Source organism: Odocoileus virginianus, chromosome 14 (assembly GCF_023699985.2).
Source record: "Odocoileus virginianus isolate 20LAN1187 ecotype Illinois chromosome 14, Ovbor_1.2, whole genome shotgun sequence".
NCBI lineage: Eukaryota > Metazoa > Chordata > Mammalia > Artiodactyla > Cervidae > Odocoileus > Odocoileus virginianus.
The window spans coordinates 28,132,538-28,144,707 of NC_069687.1; the positions used below are offsets into that span (position 1 = coordinate 28,132,538).

Genomic DNA, 12,170 nt, shown 5'->3' on the forward strand with positions numbered 1-12,170 from the left:
TGGGGCTTAGCAGAAGCCACAGCACTTTGGGGTTGTCGTTTGTTTCTAACAGGAATATGGCACATGGAATATCCCGTTGACCTGTTGTTCAGTCGCTGAATCATGTTTGACCCTTTGTGACCCCAGAGACTGCAGTGCCCCAGGCCTCCCTGTCCTTCACTATCTCCCTGAGTCCGTTCAAACTCATGTTCCTTCTCAAGAAACAAAATGACCCCAGGGGCCCTTTCCAGTTTGAAACCTTGCCAACAAAGGTCCGTCTAGTCAAAGCTATGGTTTTTCCAGTAGTCATGCATGGATGTGAGAGTTGGACCGTAAAGAAGGCTGAGCGCCGAAGAACTGATGCTTTTGAACTGTGGTGTTGGAGCAGACTCTTGAGAGTCCCTTGGACTGCAAGGAGATCCAACCAGTCCATCCTAAAGGAGATCAGTCCTGAATATTCATTGAAAGGACTGATGCTGAAGCTGAAACTCCAATACTTTGGCCACCTGATGAGAAGAACTGACTCTTTAGAAAAGACCCTGATGCTGGGAAAGATTAAAGGCGGGAGGAGAAGAGGACAACAGAGGATGAGATGGTTGGATGGCATCACCGACTCAATGGACTTGAGTTTGAGCAAGCTCCGGGAGTTGGTGGTGGACAGGGAAGCCTGGTGTGCTGCAGTCCATGGAGTCACAAAGAGTCAGACATGGCTGAGCGACTGAACTGAACTGGTTCTATCCTGTGTAGTGAGATTCATGCTGAGGAGGAACTTGTCTTGTCAGCATGAGGCTTTGTGGTTCCAGATTATCTGAAGGGCTGTGCTTTGATCCCATGAACTTTTTTTCTCATGTGACACCTGTACTCCTGCTCCTTGAGCCTTGAGGTAAAGATCTTGGAGGAGATGGCATAAGTGAACGTGGGCTGACCTCTCCCATCACCTCTGTGCCCTCTGCATTTCAGATGCCTGGAACAGAGGAGCCCCACGATGCCTGCGGCCCTGAGGAATCCAAGGGGAACTTGGAAAGTCCTAAACAAGGCAGCAGTAAGATGAAGCTCAAGAGTCGCCTGTCAGGTAAGTGGACTCTTTGCATGCCTGATTGGGAGCTTCCGGCCTCAGGAGTGGGAAGATAAGGTTATTAGCTTGATGAGCCTTTTTTTCTTTTGTTGTTGTTCAGTCACTAAATCATGTCCGAGTCTTTGCAGCCCCATGGACTGTAGCCTGCCAGGCTCCTCTGTCCTCCACCATCTCCTGGAGTTTGCTCAAATTCATGTCCATTGAGGCGGTGATGCTATCTAACCATCTTTTTTCCATAAAACTTCCAAATTGTTTTGTTTTTGATGGCGCATGCCCCAGGCATAACTGCCTTCAGCCTGGCTGCCCACATGAGTATTTTCATTTGAGTCATAATGAAGGGAACGTCAACATCTCTGTTTGTCTCTGCTTAAATGTAAATTTCCTGTTGTGTTTGGTTCATTTACTTCAGGCGACCCTTTCTCTGTGGAATATTCCTGATGGCCTGTCTTTCCAGCAAACATACCTATTCCCCAAACCGCTGGCCCACCAGAACCTGGGGCAAAGAACTGGGTTTTTTTGTTTTTTTTTTTAAGTATCAAATGTGCATCTCAATTAAATGGAGGGGCCAGTGGGACGTAGTTGTAGCTTTTGTAACAAAGAGATCTGATGTTTCCTGGGCACATCTTCCTAGCAGCTAGCCTAGGCCCTGAGAAAGAAAGTCAGAGACTGTGTGTGAACACATTGTGACTCTTGTGACAATATCTGAGGCAATTTCACCTCGACAAACTTTTTCTACAAAACAAGAGGAAAAAAAAAATTATATTTTATGGATGGATTCATATAAAGGTACAAGCTCGATTCATTATCATCTATTAGTTACTGTTATGTTCATTTTTTTTTCCTCCTGAATTTTAAAGAAATTAAAACATTTTTGTGGGCCCCTAAGATTGGCTTGGGCCCTCAGCACTGTGTCTACTGGTCTGATGGTGAAACTACCCCTTGGCTACCCACCTGTGAAGGGCATCCGGTCTTGCAGGAAAAGCAAGAGTTTGGAAGCTTGGCGGAATCAAGTTTACCCATCAGCTCTTAAGTTACCTTGTGACCTTAGGCTGGTTGTTGGACCTCTGTAAACTTCCTCTCTCACCTAAAACAGGAGAAGATAGTCCCGAGTTTAAAAGGTTGAGTGATTAGCCTCCAACTAATAAAGATGAATGAAAAAAATAAATAAAAGTTTAAAAAAAAAAATTTTTTTTAAAAGGTTGAACAGATAAGAACAAAACAAAAGCACACATAAAAGCACCTGGCACAAAGCCTGGTGTGTTACCATCCCCCCAATAGGTCAGTTTCATCTTTCTGCTGCCCACATCAGTGGACAGGTAGGGTGGTGTCTATGACTGCCAACCAAGAGCCTCTCCAGCCCACATTGCCTCCCCCTCTATTATTCTCAGGTAAGGTGGCAGATTTAGGATAATATACATCCATTTAAAAACAAGAAAACCTGAGTAACAAAATGAGTTGCTTTCTATTTATAACTCAGAATAATTAGGTAGTGTCATATATGTCTGTTAGGGCATCGGTTTGTAACAAAAAGTGTAATGACCAGAGGTTAATAAGACCAAAGAGAAAGGTCAGGCTGATGGTCCTCACAGGGGGAAAATGACCAGCTCCCCTTCAGCCCTGAGGATCGACTGAGAGGAATACATTTAAATCCTGTGTGTTTGGGCAGGGGAGGGAGGTCTTTAGGTCAGCTGTCTGATCAGCACCTTATAAACAGTTCCCAGGGAAGGCTCATAGAGTTCTAGGAAAATACAGTGACCTTTGAAACCAGTGTAGTCACATTCCTCATTTTATGGATGTAACCAGAGAAATTAAGGGGATCCCAAAGGCCGCTCATTCAGTCTGCCCTTAAGAGTTCTCCCCACCACCCCTCAGCTTCCTGAGGGTCATAGAGAGAATTCTCTTCCCCAGACTGGGGGTTTATGATGTGGGGAGGGGATCCTAGCTGATGACCTTTCAGATCCATGACTTTCCACGTTCGTACTATTGATTTAAACTATGCAGGACATTCAACTGAGTACTAAATCCAGAACTGGCTATTGTTTGCCACAGATGCATGCCGCCTTCTCTTCCTGTATTTTCCCCAAGGCCATAACAAGGAAATATAGTAGAAGGAGCACATGTACAAAGTCAGGAAAAGCTGTGTTCAGTTCCCAGCTCTGCCATTACTGGCTGTGTGACCTGGAACAGGTGGTTTCTCTGGGTCTCAGCTTTTTCACCAATAAGATGAGGGTTGTAATGTACATGTATTGTGCACATCAATGTGAGTGCCTTCTAAGTTGGCCTTGTTGAGAGATCCAGTAGAGAGAATGCATATGGCACTGCCATTCCAAAATGTGGCTGCGATAGGCCCTCACCACGTGGTGGCTGCCTCTGTCTGTCATCACTGTCATGGTTAATATCGCATTCGTCGTTGTCATTTTCACATCATTGTTCTCATTCCACTCTCAAGGGGGGAAGATGCTTGAATGGGTTCAGACAGGAAGATTCTCAAGTTGCAGGTCATGATGAAGTATGCACAAAAGTTGTGAAGACTGAGGTCTGTCTGAGTTGTGGTGCCCGGGGGAGGCATCCAGAGTGGGCAGGATGAAGGAAAGCCAGTACACTGGCAGGACTGGGCAGAACACAAGAGGAGGAAAACCAGGGTCTAGACTTGGGACAATGGGGGTGGAAAAATGGGTTAGAGAAGTTTTTGGCAACTGTTTTTCTGCCTCAGCTGTCTGAAAGATACAATAATCCAGCCACAACCATGATTCAGTCCAGCAGAAAGATTAGGGGAGAGGAGATTCTTGGCATGGGAGGTGATGGTGCAGGCAAACTTGGGGGAAACTTAAGTGATATTTATATGCTCCCCAGTTTGGGGACGGATGTGGGTGGAGGACAAATGCTCCCCTCTGAGAATTCACAGGCTGGAGCAATGAATTCACCAAGCAAAGTAGTGGGAGATAAGACTGGAAAAGTAATTTGGAGGCATGTTAAAGAGGCTTAAGGAATTGGTTCTTCATTCAGTGCTTTGAAATATGTTCAGTCTAAAGACATTTGAATACAGGAGATTTTAATGTCCTCACTTCCTAATTTCTGGGTCCTGTAAGCTTGGATATTTATTTCATATTTTCGTAAGCGAGTCACTCTGGTATTCACATATCAGTATATTATCTACAGACACTACCGTATGTGGTTTCTCTTCTCTTGATGGCAAGTGCTTCCCTGTCAGCTCAAAAGGAATTTTCTTCTAATAAATCTTGTTCATACGAGTAAGCATGCCAAGATAGATTAATCTGGCCATGAGTTATTAAGTCATGAATTATTAAGGAGGTTCTCTAAAGAGGTTCCAACCATTTCCACTAAGATTTTGGCCTGTCTGGCTCCAAAATGACTGAAGTGATTTCATGGAACATTTTTCCTGATATTCTAACCAGAGTTTTCTTTACTTCATACCTCCTTTTTTGCCAGTAGGGTTCCCTTTTAACTTCAGTATTTTTTGATTTATCCATGTTAATGCCTTAGTCTGTAATCTTTTTAAATGAAAATTTTTCTTTTGATTGCAAAGGAATTTCAGATGTTTGAAAACCTGAAATATGTATCACAAAGTTAATATGTAGCTTTTGAAAAACCAGGCCTTTAGTGATGTCCATTATAATATAACTGTATCAGCACCATTCTAACTTTTCATCATTGTTAAAAACTCATCAATATATTATTTTTAAAAGAGTACAGAATCATATTATTTTACTCCATGAAAAACTTCCTGAGAAATTTTTAGATAAATTAAAATTTTAAGTCATCAACTGAAATATTAAATAGAAGAATTTGGTATTTCAAAGAATCTATATGTATATATAGTTATATACATACATATACATGGATATACACATATATATGGTGCATAATGTAAACATTGTAATGTGATTGTAACTACATTCATTGTAATCGATCCATCATTTAAGATTAAAGACTTTAAACTCTCATACACTGTTGGTAGGAATGTCAACTGACATAGCCACAATGGAAAACAGGATGGCTGTTTCTCAAAAAACTAAAAATAGAACTACCATATGACCCACCAGTTCCACTTCTGGGTATATGTATCAAAAAAACCCACTAAATATACTAATTCAAAAAGATACATGCACCCCAGTGTTCACAACAGCTGAATGGATAAGGAAGATGTGGTGTGTTTGTGTGTGTGTGTGTGTGTGTGTGGAATATTACTCCACCATAAAAAAGGTGTGAAAGGATGCCATTTGCAGCAGCATGGAGGGACTTGGAGGGTATTAAGCTGAGTAAAAGCAGTCAGACAGACAAAGGTGGTACTGTATGATACCACTTGTATGTAGAAGCTAAAAAATACAACAAACTAATGAATATAGCAAACAAAGAAGCAGACTCACAGATATAGAGAACAAGCTAGTGATTACCACTGGGGAGAAGGATGAGGGGGAGAGGAGAGGGGGAATAGGGGATTAAGAGGTACAAGCTATTATGTACAGAGTAAACTACATAATTTTATGTGTAGGATATAGTGTATAATACAGGGGATATAGCCTATATTTTATAATAACTATGAATGGAATATAATCTTTAATGATTGTTAAACACTATATGATACATGTATAATTTATATCATACATTAAAATATACTTCAATTTAAAATAAATAAAAATTTTTAGATAAAATCCCTTAAACTATCCTATTTTAAAATAGTATATAATATAAACTTCTGCTTCACTGACTGTGCTAAAGCCTTTGACTGTGTGGATCACAACAAACTGTGAAGAATTCTCAAAGAGATGGGAATACCATATCAACATACCTGCCTCCTGAGACACCTGTGTACAGGACCAGGAAGCAACAGTTAGAACCAGACATGGAATAACTGACTGGTTCCAAATTGGGAAAGGAGAACATCAAGCCTGTATATTGTCACCCTGCTTATTTAACTCCGAGGCACAGTACATCATGCTAAATGCTGGGCTGGATGAAGCACAAGCTGGAATCAAGACTGCCAGGAGAAATATCAACAACCTCAAATATGCATGTGATACCACTCTAATAGTAGAAAGTGAAGAGGAACTAAAGATTCCCTTGTGAGGGTAAAAGAGGAGAGTAGAAAGGCTGGCTTAAAACTCAACATTCAAAAAACAAAAATCATGGCATCCCATCCCATCACTTCATGGCAAATAGATGGGGAAAAAGTAGAAGCAGTTAACAGATTTTATTTATTCTCTTGGGCTCCAAAATCACTGCTGATGGTGACTGCAGCCATGAAATTAAAAGATACTTGCTCCCTGGAAGGAAAGCTCTGACAAATCTAGACAGCATATTAAAAAGCAAAGATATCACTTTGCTGACAAAGGTCTGTCTAGTCAAAGCTATGGTTTTTCCAGTAGTCATCCATGGATATGAGAGTTGGATCATAAAGAAGGTTTGAGTGCAAAAGAATTGATGCTTTTGAACTGTTGTGTTGGAAAAGACTCTTGAGAGTCCTTTGGACTGCAAGGAGATCAAACCAGTTAATCGTAAAGGAAATCAACCCACAGTATTCATTGGAAGACTGATGATGAAGCTCCAAAACTTTGGCCACCTGATGTGAAGAGCCAACTCACTGGAAAAGACCCTGGTGTTAGGAAAGATTGAAAGCAAAGGGAGAAGAGGGCAGCAGAGGATGAGATGGTTAGATAGTCATGACTCAGCCAGTAACTCAGGGGACATAAATTTGAGCAAACTCCCAAGAGATAGTGAAGGACGGGGAAACCTGGTGTGTTGCAGTCCACAGGGTCACAAAGGGATGGGCACAACTTAGTGACTAAACTATGTATGATAAAGATGTCTTTAGAAATCATTACTATAATGATTTCTTAAACAAGATGTGACAGTTGCTCAGTCGTGTTTGACTCTTTCTGACCTCATGGACTATACAATCCCTGGAATTCTCCAGGCCAGAATACTGAAATGGGTAGCTGTTCCCTTCTCCAGGGGGTGTTCCCAGTCCGTTGATCAAACTGGACTCTCCTGCATTGCAGGTGGATTCTTTACCAGCTGAGCTACCAAGGAAGCCCCTTAAAAAAGATACAGGTGTGCCAAACATAAAGGGAAAATATTATATGTTGTTCTACATTAAAATTATGAACTTTTGTTTATCAAAAAATACCACTGAAAGAATGAAAGTCACAGACATGGAAAAGATATTTGTAATACATAGATTCCACAAAGGACTCGTATCCAAAATATATTAATAGTAAAAAATAAAATTCCTGTAAATGAACAGAGAAAAACCCAATAAAAGAATGAGCAAAGAAAAAAAAATGTAAAATTTTCTAGTAGCCCAATTGAAAAAGGAATAAGGGAAAAAAGAGCAAAAGACTTGAACAGCCTCTTTACAACCTTAAGAAAGAAAAACAGTCAATGAGTATTTGAAAAGAAGCTCAATCTCATTAGTCCTTTGTTATTCCGTCACTCAGTCATGTCCGTCTCTTTGTGACCCCATGGACTGTAGCACACCGGGCTTCCCTGTCCATCACCATCTCCCAGAGCTTGCTCAAACTCATGTCCATTGAGTCAGTGATGCCATCCAACCATCTCATCTTCTGTTGTCCCCTTCTCCTCCTGCCTTCAGTCTTTCCCAGCATCAGGGTCTCTCCTGATGAGTTGGCTCTTCACATCAGGTGGCCAAAGTATTGGAGCTTCAGCTTCAACATCAGTCCTTCTAATGAATATTTAGGACTGATTTCTTTTAGGATTGACTGGTTTCATCTCCTTTAGTTTGATCTCCATTAGTCCTTAGTGAAACGTAAATGAAAAACCACAGTGAAATACCATTATTATCCACTCCAGCAGAGTGGCTAAAATTATACATGTAAATCCATGGCTAATTCATTTCAATGTATGACAAAAACCACTGCAATGATGTAAAGTAATTAGCCTCCAACTAATAAAAATAAATGGGAAAAAAAGAGTGGCTAAAATTAGAAAGACTGGCACTAGTAAGTGTAACATGTGGAGGAACAAGCTGTAATGCACCCAGGTGATCCCACTTGGTGAGAGGGAATGCATACCTGTAACCCAGCCACTCTCATTCTAGATCGATCCAACAGATACAACATGCACATAATGTCTGACAGTATATTCTAGGTCAGGGTCAGCAGACTACCACCCACAACTGTATTAGTATGGCCCACAGATAGAAATGCTTTATACATTTTTAGTGCATCTAAAAAAAGTGAAAGAATGTGTGCTGAGACCATTTGTGACTCATAAACCCTAAAACATTTACTATCTGGCCTTTACGGAAAAATGTTTTCTGACCCTTATTCTAGGTCTGAAACTGGAAACAAATCAAATGTCCATTAGCAATAGAACAGATAGATAAATCATGGTATGTTTATATGATGAAATAGTGTGCAAAAATAGGGTGAACAATCTATTGGCATGCAACAACATGATGGAATTTCACAAATACTGAGAATAAGGAGCCAGATTCAAAACGAACATGTTGTTTATGTGTTCATTTATATCAAATAGACAAAAATAATCTGTGATGTTGGACCTCCAGGTGGCTCAGTGGTGAAGAATCCACCTGCCAAGCAGGAGACACAGGTTTGATCCCTGGGTCAGAAAGATCCCCTGGAGAAGGAAATGGCAACCCACTGCAGTATTCTTGCCTGGGAAATCCCATAGACAGAGGAGCCTGGTGGGCCATAGTTCATGGGGTAGCCAAGAGTCAGACATGACCCAGCAACGAAACAACAGCAATCTATGATGTTAGAAGTCGGGATGATGGCTACCCTTGGTGAGCAGTGTTTAGTGGTACAAAAGGGGATTTGGAGACCTGGTGATATTCTATGTCTGGATGTTGTTTATTGACAGGTTTATTGTGTGAAATGTCATGGAATGGTATGTACACTTAATGATTTGTGCACTTTTCTGTAAGTTATACAGAAATTTAAAATTTGTTTAAATGTCCATTGTTATACATGAAAAAAAAGCGTCTACCCCAAACATCTACTACCAATCACAAAGGGATATTCTTCCATTACTAAAAAGCCATGCACTGATAGCATTCTCACCACTGTTTATTGCCTTATCAACCATAGCTACATCTTAGTTGGATTAAATATATACATTGCCCTTTATCCAAACTGGGCACTTCAAAAACTAGCACTTGCTTCAGAATCTGGCATTATGGCCTCAACACACACCAAGGTCATGCAGAACTTGACAATAGAACATGATGAGCCAGGAGCTTTGAAAGTATTGGCCACCAGGCCATCTGAGCAACCATGAATGTGGGCGTAAATGCAACAAGTTTATACCTGTGCATGCTCATAAGAGTCTCTTCATTCTATATCTAGTCGTGTTTTCCCTCTGTTTTTTCAAGGGGGTGTACACCGTCTAGAGTCTGTTGAAGAATATAATGAACTGATGGTGCGACATGGTGACCCCCGGGCCAGGATGTTAGAGGTCTCGCGAGATGGCCGGAAGCATTCCCTTCCCCAGCTGCTGGACTCAACGGGCACGTCACAGGTGGTATAACACTGTGGAGCCCCTGACTTTCTTATCCTGTCACAGCTACTTGGCTAGGGGCAGAAAAGCATGTTTCAAACCCTGGGTCTCCAGATTTTCTATTGTTCTCTCCGAGGCCAGCAGGAGCTTCATGTTCTGAAGACCTGTTTGTGTCTGAGGGCCAGAAGTATTTAGGACAAGAGATACAGTGTAGTCAGTAAGGTCTATCCAAGGAGGCTAGAGAGAAGTCAGCTTAATATTTGGAAATAGAAAAGAAGGGAAAAAAAAAATCAATCCCTTGTTGGATCTCAAAATCTCGATTCTCTTCTACTGTGTGTTTTGGAAATGAGAGCCGCTTCCCCTGCCAGGAGACAATGGCGCCTCACGGTCTGTGGTGAACCACCGTCTCTTGTTTGGTGGGTGTGCCGTGTGTCGGCATAGCCTGGTGGGTAGGTGGGTGTGGACATGTGGGGGGGGGGTGGCTGTGGTGTGTGCCTGGATCCTACCTCTTAGACAGTAACGGCTCCAACAGCCAAGGTCAGAAGAGACTGAAGAGGGGGTGAGGGGTGTGGGGATGTTCATAGTCCATCCCCACCAGAGCTCGGGACTCTGTAACCCTGTGTAACCCTGCACAGGGGCTCCCCTCAACTTCATCCTCCTCAGCCCAGTCAACACCTGGTAGACGTCTCATAACCAAGTCAGAAGCAGGCTCAGTCTCTGGGAACTTGTGGAGTGTTCTTCCAGTCCTGGCACCATCAGCCAGAGCACTCGAGAGGAGTTGCTGGTATCTGGTCCCCAGGCCTCAGTGAAGCAGAGATGGGAAGGGGAGGGAGTGACAGCTGTGATACCCTAAAGTGCATGGAAACTCGGGTATTAGAGTTCTAGAAGACCTAGCTCAGGTCATCTGGGTTGGGCTCTTGCTCTGGGTGTCTCACATTTTTACAGATAGGGTAGCCAAATCCCAAAGAGGTTGAGTATTTAGTTCCAAGTGATACCCCAGAATCACTGTGCAGGAAGTTTGGCCAGACCAATAAAATTAGAAAGTGCCCGTGTTTCAGAGGCCCCTGCTGATTAGGCTGTCTTGTGCTGAATCCACCAAGGGCAACTGGAGTTGGGGCAGTGAGAAAAAGCAGAGCAGAAAACTTGCATGAGGCCTGGTTAAAACCCATGTCTGGAGACAAGTGTGTGTCCTGGGCAGCATGATCCACGGGGATTGGATCAACGGGGAGATCAAGAAGCCGTCGGAGAGCCACATTGTCAGACTTTTGGTTAGTGCAGAAAATGAGAGCAGGTCTACTGTTGTCCTGGCCAAGGATGTCCAGCACTAAGGTGCTGATTTCTTAACTGACTCATGAGGAAACTTGACTGTGTTTATACCCGGAAATTATCTATTTCCAGACTCTAGGAGATGGTGAGGGACAGGGAAGCCTGGTGTGCTGCAGCCCAGTGGGCTGCAAAGAGTTGAAAACGACTTGGCGATTGAACGACAACAAAAGAGCAGGCTTCTAGGAACCAAGAAACGCAAGCTGAACTCTTTAAAATGAAAGATTTTAAAGAAGAAGCTATTTTTCCTCTTTAAGTTGTTCTTTCTTTTCTGACCTCTTTTTTCTGCACTTTTCTTTTCCTCCCAGGATTTGCCTTTCTTTCTTTCCTTCCTTCCTTCCACTTTTGTAGGTTTGTTGTTGCTGTTTAGTTGTTAAGTCACATCCTACTCTTTTGTGACCTCATGGACTGTAGCCCACCAGGTTCCTCTGTCCATGGGATTTCCCAGGCAAGAATATTGAAGTGGGTGCCATTCCCTACTCCAGGGGGTCTTCCTGACCTAGGGATCGAACCCACATCTCCTGCATGGGCAGTGGATTCTTTACCACTGAACCACAGGGAAGCCCCTTCCTCTCTCCTCTCTTTGTCTTTCTCTCTCCTACCCTCCCTCCACTAAAAAGTATTGTCTAGATTAGAGCTATCCAATAAAGCTTTCTGCAGTGATGGAAATGTTTTATGTCTATACTACCCAATATGGTAGCCACATGTGTCTTTTAAGCACATGAAAAGTGGCTAGAGAGACTGAGAAATACATTTTTAATTTTAGTATATCTTAATTTAAATATAGATGGCCACAGGTGGCTCATGGCTGCCAAATGGGATGACAGAAGTTTAAAAGTGCAGTGAGACCCCTGAAACTCTTCAGGAGAATAGTGAAGCATGCATGCTGGCCTCTGATTCCTGAAGGGCAGATGGAATAAGGCGCTGCTGGAGGTTGTTGATCAGAGAAAGAGTTCCCTTGTGAGTCTGCACATGAACCTCTATATTCAAGGTCTCTGCCTGGCTGTTTCCATAATTGTTGTAGTTCAGTTGCTCAGTTATGTCCAACTCTTTGTGACCCCATGGACTGCAGCACGCCAGGCTTCCCTGTCCATCACCAACTCCCAGAGTTTGCTCAGACTCATGTCCATCGAGCCAACAATGCCATCCAACCATCTCATCCTGCCGTCCCCTTCTCCTCCTGCCCTCAGTCTTTCTTTCCCAGCAACAGGGTCTTTACAGTGACTCGCTTCTTCACATTAGGTGGCCAGAGTATTTCCATAATAGTTTTAGTAAAAGGGTGGTAACCTTGCCA

The 12,170-nt window shown here is 42.6% G+C and overlaps 1 protein-coding gene across 6 annotated transcripts in view; it reads left to right on the forward strand.

Annotated features, from left to right (window-relative positions):
• PDZD2 (PDZ domain containing 2) overlaps nucleotides 1-12,170 on the forward strand; it is a 395,186-nt gene that overhangs the window by 339,347 nt on the left and 43,669 nt on the right. For all 6 annotated transcript variants that reach the window (XM_070476533.1, XM_070476532.1, XM_070476535.1 and 3 more), the window contains 2 exons: nucleotides 940-1,051; nucleotides 9,429-9,574. In XM_070476533.1, coding sequence (XP_070332634.1) covers nucleotides 940-1,051; nucleotides 9,429-9,574 — 258 coding nt within the window. The remainder of the gene's footprint in view (nucleotides 1-939; nucleotides 1,052-9,428; nucleotides 9,575-12,170) is intronic.